The sequence below is a fragment of the Melospiza melodia genome, chromosome 19, assembly GCF_035770615.1.
Source record: "Melospiza melodia melodia isolate bMelMel2 chromosome 19, bMelMel2.pri, whole genome shotgun sequence".
NCBI lineage: Eukaryota > Metazoa > Chordata > Aves > Passeriformes > Passerellidae > Melospiza > Melospiza melodia.
In genome coordinates, this window is record NC_086212.1 from 3425815 (window position 1) to 3442991 (window position 17177).

Below are 17177 nucleotides of genomic sequence, written 5' to 3' on the forward strand. Positions count from 1 at the left end.
ACTTCCTGAGCCCCAGCTGAGCTGAAACCCAACAGGAGGTTTGGACCTGCTGTCTCCACATCCCAGCAGACAGGAACAGCAGTCCCATCAGATTTCTGCTCAGCAGACACAAGCCCTCTGCTCTTGTATGTGCAGAGAGATTAAAATAGGGAGCAAAGCCCACATGGATGGGATGTGGCAGTGCAGGAATGAGCCATGTGATTCCCCTTGCCCAAAATCTCAAAAGCTCTACCCAAGTGAACTTCCTGTTAAGCAACAGGGAGGGTGATTGATGATTGAAGAGTAGAAAGGGATTCTCTGAGGCACCCATTCAGCACATGAATGACAAACCAAGATCCACCCTTTCTTCTGCAACATGCAAGTGCGGCACAGACCACCAGGAATGTGCAAGGGCTTTTCCTGCAGCCCAGCTTTTGCCCTGCCCTATTTTCAAGCCCACAAACAGCAATTTCTTTTTTGCAAAGATCAAGTACTCCACCACAATTTCTGAGCTAAGCTGCTGCATGCACCAGCATCCTTTTCTCTTTGCTTCTACACCTCTTTCAATTCCACAAAATCCCTGGTGATTACACTGAGTCCAGCTCAGGGTGCCCAGTGGCTGCACACACACGTGTCCACAGACATTTTCAGGCTGACTCCCTGCCAGCAAAACCTAAAAAGATTTTTTATTATATTGGTGCATTGTTTAGTTATTGATTGGAGATAGACTTCTAAAAGGAAAAGGTGTTGAAGACTGGAGTTTGGAGCACCCTGGTCTAGCGGCAGGGGCTTGGAACGAGAGGATCTTTGAGATCTCTTCCAACCCAACCCATGATTCTGTGAAAAGGCAGGGGGGACCTGCAGGTTTGACCTGGAGACTCTGCAGCCTTGGCAAGCCCTTGCCAGGCTGTGCCCTCACCTCAGTGGACTCCTCCTGCTCGTTGATGACCAGGAAGGCATCCTCGGTGGCCTGGCGCTTGGCGTCGGCGATGGTCTGCTCCATGCGCGCCCGCTCCGACGCGATCATCTCAAAGGCCTTCTGCTCGGCCTCGGCCACCGCCTTCTGCACCTCCGACATGGCCTGCCGCTTCACCTCGTTCACAGCTTCTTCTGGAAGGAAAGAGCAGCCTCACCCACCACCCTGGCACTGAGGGGAGCCTCCCAGAGAAACACAGCTCCAGCTGCGCGTTCACAGCACAGCATCCAACGCGCGGCGCGGCCAGGATCAGCACCACGGGATCCCCGTGGCACCAGAGGAGCAGAGCCCTTTGGGAAAGCCAGGGTGGGAATGATGGCAGCCAGATGTGCACATCCTGGGGCATTGCTGCAGCTGGGCTCCTGCTGCTTCTGCACAGCAAACCCCAGTTTTGTGTTCAGCCCGGGTGATCCAGCGGGATCCCAGCCGTGCTCACCGCGAACACTCACTGGGTTTTATCCAAATCTCCTCCATCACAGCCATGGGATCCCCATGGCATCATAGAGGAGCCATGGGGAAAGCCAGGGTAGGGATGATGGCAGGCAGATGTGCACACCCTGGGGCATTGCTGCAGCTGGGCTCCTGCTGCTTCTGCACAGCAAATCCCAGTTTTGTGTTCAGCCTGGGTGATCCAGCAGGATCCCAGCCGTGCTCACCATGAACACTCACTGGCTTTTTTCCAAATCTCCATGACAGCCATGGGATCCCCATGGCATCACAGAGGAGCCATGGGGAAAGCCAGGGTAGGGATGATGGCAGCCAGATGTGCACACCCTGGGGCATTGCTGCAGCTGGGCTCCTGCTGTTTCTGCACAGCAAACCCCCACCATGTGTGCTTTGTGTTTACCCTGGTGATCCAGTGGGATCCTGGCCGCGCTCACCGCCAACACTCACCGGCTTTTTTCCAAATCTCCTCCGTGACGTAGCCCGTCCCCGACCTGCTGCTGAACTCCCTCAGGGAATCTGCTGGAGGAAGGGACACAGGAAAGGTTGGCAAAGCCTCATCCCACCCAGCTGCAGCTCATGTGCCCAGTGGCAGCTCAGGACATCATAGGCCAGGGAAGGACTGACCAGCTAAAGCTCCAAGCAGAGGATTCCTACGGGTAAAGCCACTCCTCAAACACTCAGATGATAAATTACAACGTTTAATTAGCACCTTGCATAATTTATGACACTGTATAACCTATCTCCTGGTACTCTAAAACAACAGGCAATGCTTACAAATGTATGTTATCCCACTTCTGCACTGTCCACAGGCTGTGAGCATCAGTCTGTACACCAGCACTTCCCAATCCCAGGGCAATTCAAAGGCTTGAAATTATGGACAAACTGTCCTCCAAGACACCTGGAGATGCTGCTTGATGCTTAACTGAACCTTCTCACAAGAGCAATAGAACTTGAAAATTATCCCTAGGTCCCACAAGGGGAGAAAGCAACAGCTTTCCAAATTTATATAAAAATTTTAATTATATCAACATGGGGCTGGAAGCGTATTAGTCATGATATACTTAAATATAGAAGGGCTAAAAGCTGGCTGTGCCCCCCAGGCTGTCACATACACCCACTGCTCCTCAGGCTTGGTGGCAACTGGAGCCAGGGGCACTTGGATTCCTTGCAGGAGGGTTCACTCTATATTTTGTATACAAATAAGTAGAATATACATCAAATTGATATTTATTCTTGCTAGAAGAAATCAATTTTTATTACTGAATAATCAGAGGGATTTTTCCCCAGAACTTGAATCGCAGTGGGTTTGTTTGCACAGAAATCTGAATTACATTGAAATAAATAAGCATTTTAGATTTGTTTTTTCTATAGGGTCAAACCCCTGCATACTGGATGGGGAAACCAGTCAGCTTCGATAAAGTTGACTCATGATACAAAAACAGAACTAGTAACACAGGTAGCTATTACACTTACAAAAGCCTTTGGTATTTTTAGAATAAATGGACCTTGACATTTAAAATCCTTCAGGGAAGAGGGACTGGAAGGGAGAGAGTGGTGGAGACTAACACCTCCTCCCTGCCTTTTCACCCCCAGCTTTGGACCAACCTTGGCCAGCAGTGACAAGGAAAGCATGAGCAAAGGTGCCTTTAGACACTGACAAAAACTGCTTCCTGTGCCACCTCTCTTCAAATCCTTGAGAAAAATACTTAAACACTGTGCAGATGTGACAGCCTGGGTTTCTTTTTTGTTTGTTTTGTTGGTTTGGGTTTTTTTTTCCAGAAGGCAAAAAGGCAAAAGCTCTGTTTATTTGATCCTCTCTTTGTTTATACCTTAGTTCTCTACAGGTGCACCTGATTGGTCATTTAATCAATACATTTCACATGATTGCCTAATTAACAAGACACCCATTTGTAAACAACCTTATGAGAAAAACAGCAAAACAGATTGTTAAAAAACACCACCTGCAGACTGTTTTAATATTTGACTATCATTATTTATCTCCAGCTCCCTAAAGCTTCCCAGACTAATTCATGGGAAAACTTATCCAGCTTTCTCTCTCTCTGACCAGGCTGCTATTGTATTTGTTGGGAAGTGCCTCAATGAAGGCAGGAATAATGAATCTGACTCCATGTTCTCAGCAGGCTAATATATTACTTTATGGTACTATATTATATTAAAGATATAATATAGTAACATATATTACTATATATGATATATTATGTACTATAGTATCATATATTACAATACTATAATATAGTATCATATAATTACTATACTATACTAAAGAATACAGAAAAGATACTGAATGCTAAAAAGATAACAATGAAAACTGGTGACTCTCTCCAGAGCCCTGACACAGCTTGGCCCTGATTGGCCAAAGGGTGAAAACAACTCCCAGCAGAATGCAATGGAACAATCACCTGTGGGTGAACAATCTCCAAACACATTCCAATGTGAGCACAACACAGGAGAAGCAAATGAGATAAGAATTGTTTTCCTTTATCTCTGAGGCTTCCCAGCTTCCCAGGAGAAAAATCCCGGGTGAAGGGAATTTTCAGAGAATGTGAATGCCACACACGTGGGCCATGGACTCTCCATCAAGGGAGAAGCTTCACCCTGCAGAGTTGTGTGTCATCAGAGGGACACACGGCTTGTGTGGCTCCAGGTGTCACAGAGGCCACCCAGCTCATCCCTGAGACAGCCAAGTGTCCCCCAGCACTTTGAGCGAGGGCAAACACATCTGTGCCACCCACAGCAGCGCTCAACCGAACCCACCCCGTGCCTGGCACACAGCAGCACCCCTCCGTGCCCGTGAGCCGTGCCCGCTCACCGCTGCCCGCGGAGTCGGCGCTGGCGGGGCTGTGCTGGCGGCTCAGCAGCTCGCTGCCCGCCTTGCGCGGCTCGGCCGTCTCGGAGCAGCGCCGTTTCCAGTAGTTGAGCTCCTCCCTGTCGGCCTCCTGGCAGCGCCGCAGCACCGCCATGGAGCGCCGCGTCTTCTCCACCATCTCCATGATGCAGTTCAGGGCCTGCGGGGCAGGGAAAGGGTCTCAGTTATAGGAATGTGTCTGTTGTTACCTGGAGTGACATAATGCTCCAGATTGCAAAGCAAGATGTTTTCCGTTACCATCTGCATGGCAGATTATCGTTTGTCAAGTGGGCAGTTTGCCTTATCTCTCTCTTTGAGTGACCACAATCACACCTCCCTCGGGAGGGGACATCTGCTGATAACAGCTATTGAATGTCCCTGCATGGCTGATAAGAACTACAGCATCCCACTGGGAGATGTGAGCCCAGAGGGAGGAGCCAAGCATTCCTACCCAGATATAATCCAGAGGTTTTGACACACCAGCACGGCTTCTCCACAGGATTCCCCAGAGGAACAGCAGCTGCCTCTGCCCCTGGATCTTCAGAGGAAGAGACTGCACCTTTCTCCAGGATCCCTGCTCCAGCAGAACCAGCCCTGACACTGCAGGAGGGCTGAGCCACAATTCCAATGGGACTGCTGCCAACACCCTGACCCACAGGGTGTCAGGTTGGGTTCTGACTCTGGCAGTGTTGTTCTAGTGTACTGCACTGTTTATTTTATCCTTTTTTTTCTTCCCTATTAAAGAACTGTTATTTCCTGCTCCCATATTTTCACCTGAGAGCCCCTTAATTTAAAATTTATAGCAATTTGGAGGGGTGGGGAGGGTTTACATTCTCCATTTCAGGGGAGACTCCTGCCTTCCTTAGCAGACTCCTGTCTTTCCAAACCAAGACACAAAACTATCCTTTGTGCCCTTAAAAAGGAAATAAGCTCAGAAGTTTCTCCTCAATGAGGTGAAAAGGCATCCCATGAGATCTGGGGGACTTCACCTCAAACTTAAGGATAACTAATTGGACAGGAGGCAAAAAGTCCCACCTGAGCAATTACTAGATATAATACTAGAATATAGATAAATACTAGAAACAGAAGAGATAAAATAATACTAGGAAAAGAAGAGAACAAAGAAACTAATCACTTTTGTGGGTTTTTTTACCAGGGGCAGGAGGGCCTCTTGCACCTGGATTGTTTTTTTTCTGTAAAGAGTTTTGTTATTTGGCCTTTTATTAAAACCTTTTTGTTTCCAACACTGCCACAGAAGCCATCCTGCTGATTTTATGCCTTCTAAGGTAGCTGAGCTATCTTGGGTGTGCAATATATCTCCAACAGTTTATGAGACCTGGCTTGAAGAGAATCATATTTCAATCATCACAGGTTTCACTGTGGAGGGACCATACCAGGCAGATGAGACAAGAGTGAGGTGGTTTCCCAAGATTTGGGATGGTGTCATGCCCAAGGGCACAGCACTAGGTAGGGTCACCACAAGAGGTAGCTCAGCACCTCCAGGACATGCTCCTAAAAATGGAGAGGAAAACCCCACCACTTTCCTATGGGATTTGGTTATTATTTGGGTGTCAGTGCTGCAGAGCCACAGTCCAACTCCAAATATTCAGCTACAGAGCCTCTGCTCCACCCCAACACCATCCCCTCAAAAAAACCCATTAGCTTTAAACCGTGAGGTCTCTCTGCATTTATGATCAAAGCTGAATTTTAATCCCATCTCTGACAGAAACAGCAGTGAAGTGCCTGGAGGACCTGCCTTGCTCAGAAGGAAAAAGCTCAGCATAAAATCTGCCAGAAGCACCAGGTCTTGCTGTTGGTGCTTTTTTTGGTCCATAAAAGGCTGGCACCTCAGGGAAAAAAAGTCTTAAAATACAGTAATGATAGGTTTACTCATTTTGTAAGTCCATATCCTGACTGCACTTAGTGCATCTGTGCACTTGTGCTGGGCTGGGGCAGGAAAGATCCCAGTGGGGATAAAGCTGGGGTTGGTTGCTCAGCCAGCCATGGCAGCACCTGGCCATGCTCTGCAGGAGAAGCTCCCCAGCTCTAGACACTTCAGCCACACCAACTTGAGTTTCCACTGACCACAGGCAGAGGAAATCTGCCAGGAAAGTGCTAGAGCTCCTCTCAGCCCTCCCCACCATCCACCTGCTTGTGGTGGCTTGTTCCTCCACCAGCCACCAGGAGAGCCTGGCTGTGGTATCAACAAGGAAATCACCGAGTGGAGCAGGTGGAACACTGGGCTGCTGCTTCCCACAGAGCTTCCCACAGCCCCTGCAGCTCCTTACGTGATCGAGATGCTTCCACTCATCCGCCCACTCCCTCTCCGTCAGGCGGTGATCCACCAGCTCGTCCTGGTAGCCTCCATTCAACCCTGCAACAACACACAGCCACAGGGGGGTCAGATGGGCCAGTGGAGAGAGAAGTGGCCCCAAAGCAAGAATAAAGAGCTCTATTTCCAGCTCCACATAGCTGGGATTTTAAAACACATCTCCAGGTGACAGCTCTACAGGGGTAATTCCATGCTGGTGCTTTTTTATCCCTGTCTGCTACAATCCACTTGTGGCTCCAGCTCTGACCTGCTTGTGGAGCTGGTTCTCCTGTTATAAACCCACAGCAGCTCAGAGCCTGTGATTCAGGCTGTTGTGTTGGAAAAACATCATGCACCTCCCACACATCCCTTGGAGAAACAGGGCAGGGGGTCAATCTCGACTCTCGTGCTTTGGAAATCTTGGAAAAGTTAATTTCTATTTCCTTGTCCTCTCTTCCTGCCCTGCTGGGTTGGCTATACTCAACTCACACATAAGTGCTTCCTCCTCACCCTCAGTGACTCGAGCCTTCATACAGGGAAATACAAACACTCAATCTTCCTGTTTGTAACTTCCCAAGGGGAACTGTTTCCTCTGAACTCCCTGCAAAGACTCAGCTGTGAGGACATGCCCAGCCAGCATCAACCATCTTTGGGTACAAGTGGTCAAACAGAGACCAGCACCAAAGCTCAACCAGGAACCCTCCAGGCTCTCACCAAGCCCGCCGTGCCTGTCCCGGATCTCTCTGTGCTCCAACATCTTGCTGGGGTCCCTGTAGAGGTGGGAGGTGGCAATATCTTCCAAGGTGTAGTGCTGGAGGGGTGGTGGGGTGGGGTGGAACTGCCCGCTGGGGTTCATCAGGGGGATGGTGAGGGCAGGGCTGTGCCGGGGCGCGGGGCTGATGGTGCAAACCCTCTTGGCTGGAGGCTCTGTTGGCAGCGGCTCCCTCTCAAAGCTGCTGTCTTCCCTCCTGCAATCACACCAGCACAGACAGGCATTCCTTAGCATCCCATACATGTACTCAGAAAGATGCAGATTTGGAACCAGCAGGGTTTGGGCAGCAAGGATTTTACCACGGGGTAAATGCAGAGAGCTCAAACAAATGCGCTCAATTTGTGAGGCGACGCACAAAGTGACCCCGTCAAAGAAAAGGGTTCAGGATGCCTGAGTGTTGTGATTCATCTCTCTGAGCATGACCAAATTAAAATTTCACAGTTTTTATAAATTTGAGGCATGCTTCACATAATTGCATAACAACTTTTATCTTGGAATAAAACGTGGTGAAAACGAAGCGCATCCTTCCCAGCCCTGCCAATGCCTCCGCTCCTTGCCTTGGGGGTGGGAAACTGCTCAGCTCTCTGGCTCAGGCTTTTCAGTGTTACCCAAAAGTCCCTCTGGGACACACTGCCTGAAAGAGGAACCCAACCTGAATTCATAGTGCAGTAGAAGCAGTCACTGAAGTCTCAGAACAGCCAGAATTGCTGTTGGGCGTGATAAGATCCTGGACGCTGCTTAAAGCTTTATCAGCAGCAAAGATAAAACAAAAGTCACGACTTCAACAACTGAGCAGAGTGACAAAAGCTGTTTGTCACCTGTCTGGACTGTGCCTCTTGCCATTGCCATTGACCTCGATGAGCAGCTCGGAGGAGTCAGCAGGAGATGTGGTGTTGGTGTTGAGCAGGATGTGCTCGTGCTGGGCCAGGTACTGGGAGGGCGTTTGCTTGGCAGCGCGGGCACAGTGCAGCAGCTCCCGCTGCAGCAGAGGCAGGTTGGCCTGGAAAACAAGCACAGGGCTGGGTTACAGCAGCTGTTCCAAAAGGTTTGGTCTTCATTAATAGCTCAGAGCAGTAACACCTGTGACCCATGACCCCCACTCAGGATCCCCCAGCTCCTGATGTCTGCACTGCCAGATTCAGCTGAATTTTCCCAGGAGCCTGATATTGGTGGACCCAAAATCCAAGTGTTACAGCATCTAGTTACCCAGAGGTGTTGTGGAATCCCCACCCCTGGATGTGCTCAAGGCAAGGTTGGACAGGGCTTGGAAGGACCAGGTCTAGCAGAAGGTGTCCGTGCCCATGGCAGGGGGCTGGAATTGAGATGAGCTTTAAGGTCCTTTCCAACCCAAACCACCCTGTGATTCTGTGATTTAACCATCCCAGACAGACTCCGTGTGCCAGCACTTCAAACATTCTAGATCTGAACATTTGCAAATAAGATTATAGGCTCAGAAGCTGCCACATGGAGCTTGCTTTGCCTCCTTTATCTCCAGCACACAAGCAGACATATGTGGCACACAGCACAACGTCAGCCAGTCCCACACGGCCAGCTCTGTGCAGTCTGTCTTGGGCTCCAGCAGAATTGCTGTGGTGCTTGCAAGGAGAGCTCTCCCAGCAATGTCACAGTGCCAGGAGGCACAGGCAGGCACACAGAGTGGCAGCAAGCCCCAGCAGCTCCCTGTCACCTTCAGGAAGGGGATCACAAATGGCCGCAGGGGGAAGTTGGTCGCCTCTTGCAGCTTGCAGTGAAATTCCTCGATTGTCACCGTCGAGTTCTGAGAAAAGAAATTAAGAAATGAAATGGCAATTTGTTCTTATTTTTAGACATGTGGGAAATGGCTCCAAATGAACAGAACTGGGAGGGAGACAGCATCTGCTGCTCCAGGACTGACAGTGTTTGCATTGGATCCTGCTGGATGCAGCCAGCAAGGCTCAGGCCAGTGGAGCAGGAATGCTGCACTAGGAGAGGGGTGGGAACTGCCTGGCTCAGCACTCCCCCAGCTCCAGAGTGGGAGGCAGAGGCTGACTCCAGGGCAGCAGGACCCAGCTGGCATCTACTGCATGCTGGGGCAGGCTGTGCAGAGTCAGGCTTTGATCCCAGCTGCTCACAACTGCACAGCTTCCTCCCTTCAGTTCTCCTCATCTAACCTATCCATGGAGTCTCAGCAGCCTTCTGTTCACTCTGGTCCTCTCCTGGTCCAGCCCTGCTTCATCTGGGGCTGCTCAGGCTGAGGAATGCATTTGATAATCTGCATGTACAAAATTCACCCCTGCAGCAACAAGCACGATCTGGGGTGAGAACAACAGCCAAAGGGACCTGGACAGCTTCTCCTTCCCTCCCCAAAAGGGTAGGCTAAATTCCTACATCCATGGAATCAAATATACCATATAAATGCAGCAGCAGCATTTTACATCCAGTGCTTAAACCCTGGGAGTGACCCAGAGGACATGGACAGACTCAGGTTTGCCTCAGAAGCAGAAATGCTCCAGGCTGCTGCAGTCTAGCTCCCTTCAGGGCTGAACCTCAAAATAAAATGTGCCAAAAAGCAGAGAGCCCCACGGGACCACAGCTGCCCAGAGCTCCAGGGCCTCAGTCCAAGGTCACAGAATGGGTTGGGCTGGAAGTCTCCTTAAAGGCCATCTCATTCCACCCCTGCCATGGCAGGGACACCTTCCCCTGTCCCAGGGTGCTCCAAGCCCTGTCCAGCCTGGCCTTGGGCACTGCCAGGGATCCAGGGGCAGCCACAGCTGCTCTGGGCACTCTATACAGCACTCTATTCAGCACCCTCACAGGGAAGTATTTCTTTCTAATATGCAATCCCAACCTCCTCTTTTGCAGTTTAAAGCCATTCTCTCTTGTCCTGTCACTCCATGCCTCTGTAAACCATGTGCAGCATCATGTCTAATGCACTGGACAGCATTTCTCCCAGTTATTCAGTATAAATGCAAACACTGGATACAATTCTGCAGCAAGACCTGTTCATTTGGGTTTGAAGGGTGTTCTCATGTCAAGGGTTAGGAATGAGATGATCTTTAAGGTCCCAAATCAAACCATTCTGTGATTCCATGATTTACAGAAAGGCTTTGCCCAATTCCTGCACACAATCTCACGCCTAAGCCACTGGACCAACAGCTTTTTGAAACACAGCAAAGATAAAATAAATCATTCATTTTCCCAGGAACCACAAACATAAGAGTCTGGCTCAGCAAAGATGCAAACAAACACTGTGTGCCAGGACCTGGGAGAAGCCAGCCTGGGATGGTGCAGGACTCACCACGAGTGCCAGGACGAGGGTCCGGACCTTCTCCCCGATCTCTGGTGAGATGTCATTCCCAAACTGCTGCAGGGTGGTGAGGAAACGCTTCAGCTTGCTCAGCTGCCGGGCCCCACACGTGGCTGGGAGCTGCTGGTTGGTCAGTGAGGAGGAGGAGGAGGAGGAAGGGCCGTTGCTGAACCTCTGGGGTGGGGATGGGGCCCCGTTCAGGGTCGGGGGGGAATGGTTGATCCCGTTGGGCACTGCAAAGGGGAGACAGGAGCCATGCTGAGCACCAGGAGGGCACATCCCAGAGCCCTGGTGCTGAAGTGGATCCATCCTCCAGCCAGGGAGGCTCCTGCTGCTGCTGAGGGGCAGCTCAGGTGGCTCCACCTGGCCCAAGGAGGGCTGGCAGAGCCTGCCCTGTGCCTGCCATCCCTCCCTGGGGATTTACAGGGAGTGTCACAAACACAGCTGTTTTTTTCCAACCTGGTCCCATCTGCAACTTTGCCTCCTGTAAGTGGTGAGCATGTTGAAACAGACTGAAGGGCTGGAAGTTTGGGAACTCAGCAAGGGATTAGGATAAATTGTTGACATCCCCACGCTGTGGTTGTGCAATGTTGAGCCCTGTCTGATGAGCAGCTGTGCACTGGGGCCCCAGCTTGGTATAAACCCAGAATTTCAGAGTGAAAAGCACATCACTGGAAATAGAGTCATAGCTGATCCACAGGGCTTATCCTTAAAAACCCAGCCCTGAATCCCTTATGATTTAAGTCCTGACAAGGGGGCCACAAGGTATAAAAACCATTTCAAGTGATGGTGTTCAGAGAAGCCCTGAAACCACCTGGCAGGGCTGCCCCTTGCTTGTGGGAGGAGCAGAAACTTGTGAGAAAAGATGCCAAAATTTCTGCTGCAGCTTCACAAGGATCATACCAAATCCTGATGAACCCAGTGAGGGGTTTTTCAGAGAAGACAGGAGGTACTTGAACAGTTAAACCACTCTGGGGCATGCCAGGGTTGGAGGCTGGAAAGGCTCCACACACCTGGACCTTCGTGGTGAGCACAGGAGGGAAACTTAACCAGAGTCAGTTAAGATGCAAGGAAAGATAAAGCTACAGAGACCAACAAAGGTGGTTCCTGCCAGCCAAGGCTGACAGCCCTCACAGACAGATGATGAGATGAAGGCAAAGGCCAGCACTGAGAGGATGGAGGTACAAAGGCAGTGTGAGCTCATGCTTTTTGTCATGGAACAAAGCAACCTGAAAAACTCCTGTTTTTCACACCCACTCCCAAAGCAGCAAACAACAGTGACATCAGGATGTACCCACAGGTACAGCTCCACAGAGTACACCAGAGCTGTGTGGAAGACAAGGCCTTTCTGGTAATTACTCATAAAGGCCTTTATTTCACTATAAAAGGGTTACAGATAGGGTGAAGTTGCCAAGAGAAGCTCCTCTCAAACAGCAAAGGCTGAGCAGCTCCGTGCTCTCCGGCAGCCACAACCGAGGCGCTTTCCCCCTTCTCTATTTCACTTCCTCTTATTCTTTCAGATGAAAGCCTGGGGAGAGCAACGGGCTCTATTTATAGCTCAGGAGAAAGAGGGGCTGTGAGCCACCCCTGGGGCTGTGGGGGACCCTGGGGAGAGGCTGCCAAGGAGGGAGCAGGGGATGCTGGTGGATGGGGGATGCTGTTAGACACGGCGCCGTAACCGCGCTCTGCCTTGCTGGGCTCAGCCCTCCTGACCCTCTGCCAACGGCACCACCGCAGGGCAGCTGGCACTTATCTGATCCTGCTCACCACCAGGACCTGCTCCACCACACACCACACAGCAGGGCTGGCATCCTGACTGCCAGGTGAGAGCACAGCAGAGCAGCAAGCCAGGCAGTGTACCACCATCAGTGGGATTGCTGGTTTGGGGACAGCAGGGTGGTAAAGTTCCTGGGAACAAATCATCATCTAAAGCTACTCTTAAATTCTGCCTTAGCTCCTACACAGTCAAAGGTTTTGCTGTTTCTCCAACCCTGTGTTAATGATCCAACCCTGTGTTAATGATCCCTTTGTTCCAACTGCTCCACCTCACCTGCCCAAGCCAGGGCAGGTCACACCCCCATTGAGTGACCAAGACCCTCTGGTGCAACTGAGAAATGAAAAAGCAAGAATGAACTTCACCACAGGTCACATCTCTCATGTGTCTTGGAAAGAGGCAATTAAGTCATCTGCAATCAGCAGATTCAGGCTTCTTGGCCCTTAACAGCGTGCCAAGCATCCTCATTGGAAAAATTAATTTCTGTCACTTTGCTAATGGTCTTTTTCTGCCCGAGCAAAAGGAGAGCCATTAAAAACGCCTGAGCACATAAAGATGGGGACAATGTGTCTGGCGGGATAACCCAGTGATTAGTGCTGCTGCCAGCACATCACAGTGTGTCCTCCAGGAGGCTGGGCTGGAAATCTCCAAACCCCAGTGCCAGCATGGAACTCTGAGATAGCCCAGACACTGTCATGGACAGCACAGCAACACAGAACCAGCTAGGGAACACTCTGTGCAGGGAAAAGGGGTGAGGAGAGCATGGAAAATATGTACATGCCATGTGTAGGGGTCAGATAACTCCATGCCCAACAAAGTAAAGCAGCTTTGCTCCGGAACAATGCCTTTAAAAAGACATTAAATGGCTTAAATGTTGGCTAAAGAAGGGAAAAAAGGACTCTTTTTGAGCTGTAAGAAAAGGCTGAAGGTCCTTTCCATCCATGGAGTCACCTTTGAGCAACAGTCAGCTAGAAGAAGTGGGTGCAAGGCTGTGCTACAGCTGGGCAGGATCAGGACTGACTGTAGCTTAATAGGAGAGATTATAAAGAGAAGATGGAAAAAAGAGAATCTGGATGGACAGCAAGGAATTTTCAAGGCTGGGAAATTAAAAAAATGAAAAACTTTCTAATCTCAGCTGCAGGAATGCTGCCTGCAAAGTGAGATACAGCAGAGTGGGAATTAACTCCTCCAAAAGATAAAGAGGAAAGCCCAGCTCTTGGCTCGCTTGAAGCCGACCTGATAAAAGATTCAATTTCTTAAGGAGTTTATGGTGGAAATCAAGGCTGCACCTGCAAAGAGAAAGACTCAAGGCAGCACCAGGAGCAAGGCAGGAGCAGGCAGGGGGGCAAAGGGGGATTACACAGCCTGTTTTATGTCCTGCAAGCACTACAGAACTGCAGGAAAGCCCAGGTCCCCCCTCCCACACACCCAGGCAGCATCACCCACTGTGCCCTGGCTGATGGCTGGGACATCCCAGGGGGTTCTAGCAGCAGAGCCCTCCCTGGTGGCTGGAGCAGGTGCCAGGACAAGCAGCACACTGGGCTTACGTGCAGTTGGAGTGAAGGACACGGGCCGGGGGCCGCCGGCGTTGACGGGAGGCAGCGGCGGCATGTTGGGAGGAGAGGACCTGGACTGGATCTTCACTTCCACGGGCGATCCGGGCATCACTGGCACCCTCTTCTCACCAGCAACTGTACCAAGAGAAGGTGGCAAGGCTTAGTGACAGTCCCTGACATGCATTTCCCCGCCCAGCACGCCGGGAAGAGTGCAAGGGTGAAGATAAGAGCTGGGGGAAGTCACGCAAGGCTCCCATGCTGCTCTGGAGGGCCCCGAGCTGGGGACAGGCACCAGGGCTCATGTGATGTCTGTGCTCTCCATCCCAGTCTCCTGACTCCATCTCCTCACCCCTCATGCCCAGAGATGCTGTTCAAAGTGTTTCTGTCGATTTGCTTTGCCCCCCTTTAAGATCTCTCTGATACACACCTCGCTGAGCCTTTCCAGAGGAATCACAACCTCTGGGAGCCATGCAGGCAGTAACCTGGACTTAGGCTGGCCAGAAGTGACTGGAATGGGCCTGGGGTTGTAGAGATGAGCTGATATCAGCTACTCACATCCCCCCTGCTGTGTGCAGTCTCTGGTGTCTAATCTATGACCAGCTCAAACTGCAGCTTCCTTTGCAGCCTTGGGGGGAACAGTGGGACCACGTTCCCAGCTCCAGTGGCAGGGATCAGCTTCACAAGACAAAAAGGAAGAAACATCCTAATGCAATAGTGGGATGCTTTTGTTTGGTTTTTATTTTTTGGGGGGTGTTTTCGGGTATTTTTGGTTTTTCAAGTGCAGACAGCTCAGCAGACAAAGCCTAAGGATCTCCAAAGCACAGCTCCCGTGGGAGCCAGTCCCAGTCCAGGGGTGCTCTGTATTGCACTGCCAGCATCTCCAGTTTCCATGACCCCAAAGAAATCACCCCTCTGAGATGATGGTCCCCACTCTCTGCTCTTCAAGCTGGCCCTCCCTTGCTCAATTAACTCACTAACGAGATGTGAGCAGCTTGTCCCCCCAGGAACACGGCCAGGTCCCCAGCTGCACCCCAGCTCAGGCTGTGAGGGAGCTCAACCCAACTTCCACCTCTCCAGTGCTGCAAGCTGGGCTTGCGACCATTACCATGTAATTTGTTATCCACAGCTCTTACCAATCTCTGTCAGCTGCAAGAAACTCAGATTTGAGCCCAGGCAAACGATTAAATGCTGCATTCTCATAGAGTGCTGAATAGGTGGCAAAATTCTGCACTGAAATACAACCCAAACCTGCTACTTTTTGACTCCCAGCAACAAAAATGCTGCTTTTGAGAGCAGAGAAAACACAAACTGGCACCTGAGCCCTCGTGCTGCTGCCTGGGATCTGCTCTGTCAGCCCCAGCACCTGCTCTGCCACCAAGCTGCCTCATTTATTTTCCTTATGGCAAGTCATGGGGAATGCCAGAGAGGTAACAAATGAACTTTGTTATTCCCAGCATTTCTTTCTGCTGTTTGCAGGAAGGAGGAGCAGGGATGATAAACACTAAAAATCCACGTTTTCCTGCCCTGTCAGTACAGGTGGAATAACTTAGGTTGGAATTGCTACAAAACCCACATCCCAGAACATTTGTGTCTTCATTTATCTAAACCTGCTTCCAAGAAAAGGAAAAAATTCCAGGCTTTGCTTTCATGAAGTGGGGAGATATTGAAGCCATGGGAAACCACTATTAATTTTAACTTATAATAACTACATTAATCCCATATTGCAAACTACTGTACATGTGGCCCTGCTTCCATACAATTGAACCCTGATGTGCAGACCCTCCCTGTCATTCCCATGCATGAATGTGATATTCAGATGAATAACCATGCATTGATATAGGAACATGACATAATTTATACATGCAGGCACCTATTCCAGCAGGTGAGTTTATCAGCAAGAGCAGGGAAAACACCATGACTTTCTTTCCTCTCTAAATAAATGCAGCAAAACAGTGAAATTTTGTACACAAAGTTAGGGGCATTTCTACCACAAAAAGTCTGAGTTCCCTCACTCAGGCAAGGAAGGGACACTGCTAAATGACCCAAATTATTCAATCAAAACAGCACTAACTGTGCCTCTCCAGCACTCAGTGTCAGCTGCCCAATGGCCATCCAGGGTCCCACTGTCACCCACCTGCCCTCTCCTCTTCTCCCTCTTCCCTTGAAACCTCCTTTCCCAGGTGTACATGGCCAATCTGCTATTGCCATACCCTGGAGAGCATGAAATCCTTAACTTTCCTCCTATTCCTTCCTAAAACTTTCCTAGGGCACATTAAGAAAGCAGAACTAATTTGGTTAATTTACAGAGAGGGAGATAAATTTTGCATGGAATTTATAACCCCAAAATAAAACCAGCTACTGTGTCAGACACCAAAACTGAAGCCCACAAGAAGCCAACACCTTCCCTTCCAAGCCCACTCCAACAGACAAGAAGCAAACAGGATTGTTAAATTTAAAAGCTTCCTGCTAATGACCTGGGGCATCTATAAATGCAGATAAAAACCATCTTTCTGAAGCTCTCCTTTTTTAGCCTAAACATGTCCATTTAATGAGAATCATCTGAGCAAACCAGGCTGTGACCAAGGGCATGAGTCAGCCTTGAGCTGACCTGGGGCTAAAACTGAGCCAGTGAGCAGCTCCCTGGAGAAAGGCTGCCTTCCTGGTCCCATTCTTTCACTTCCACCACTCAGAAACATTTACTGGCTCACCAAGAGCAGCTTTTCAGTGCTGCCTCCATCTGCACAGGGAGGATGCAGAGATGCTCCTCAAAAAGCATGCAAGTCACTCAGTTGTGTCACCCACCTAAAGAGTCAAACGCCATCACAGACTTTGGGTGATATTCTAACATCACTCACCTAAAGAGTCAAACACCATCACAGACTTTGGGTGATATTCTAACATCACTCACCCAAAGAGTCAAACGCCATCACAGACTTTGGGTGATATTCTAACATCACTCACCTAAAGAGTCAAACGCCATCACAGACTTTGGGTGATATTCTAACAAGAATAATTGTTGTCAATGCCTGAATGCTCTGAGCACCAGAGCAAGATACCTGCCCAAATTGGAAACACTGCACTGCTCTCCTTCAAAAACTCCTCCTTCCAAACCTTACCTGGCTCAGAAACACAAATGCTGCTGTTCCTTCTCAAGCAGTGCCTGCAGGAGCAGGCCAGACATATTTATGGCACAACACTTTGTTTGTCAAG

The 17177-nt window shown here is 50.0% G+C and overlaps 1 protein-coding gene across 6 annotated transcripts in view; it reads right to left on the reverse strand.

Annotated features, from left to right (window-relative positions):
• Positions 1 to 17177, reverse strand: part of CBFA2T2 (CBFA2/RUNX1 partner transcriptional co-repressor 2) — a 60736-nt gene that overhangs the window by 1857 nt on the left and 41702 nt on the right. For 3 of the 6 annotated variants that reach the window (XM_063172154.1, XM_063172159.1, XM_063172158.1), the window contains exons 2-10: positions 13959 to 14102; positions 10629 to 10870; positions 9039 to 9128; positions 8170 to 8351; positions 7294 to 7547; positions 6557 to 6642; positions 4233 to 4428; positions 1850 to 1921; positions 899 to 1089 (exon numbers count right to left, since the gene is read on the reverse strand). In XM_063172154.1, the coding sequence (XP_063028224.1) occupies positions 899 to 1089; positions 1850 to 1921; positions 4233 to 4428; positions 6557 to 6642; positions 7294 to 7547; positions 8170 to 8351; positions 9039 to 9128; positions 10629 to 10870; positions 13959 to 14102 (1457 nt within the window). The remainder of the gene's footprint in view (positions 1 to 898; positions 1090 to 1849; positions 1922 to 4232; positions 4429 to 6556; positions 6643 to 7293; positions 7548 to 8169; positions 8352 to 9038; positions 9129 to 10628; positions 10871 to 13958; positions 14103 to 17177) is intronic. The other 3 variants (XM_063172157.1, XM_063172155.1, XM_063172156.1) reach the window with 3 other exon arrangements.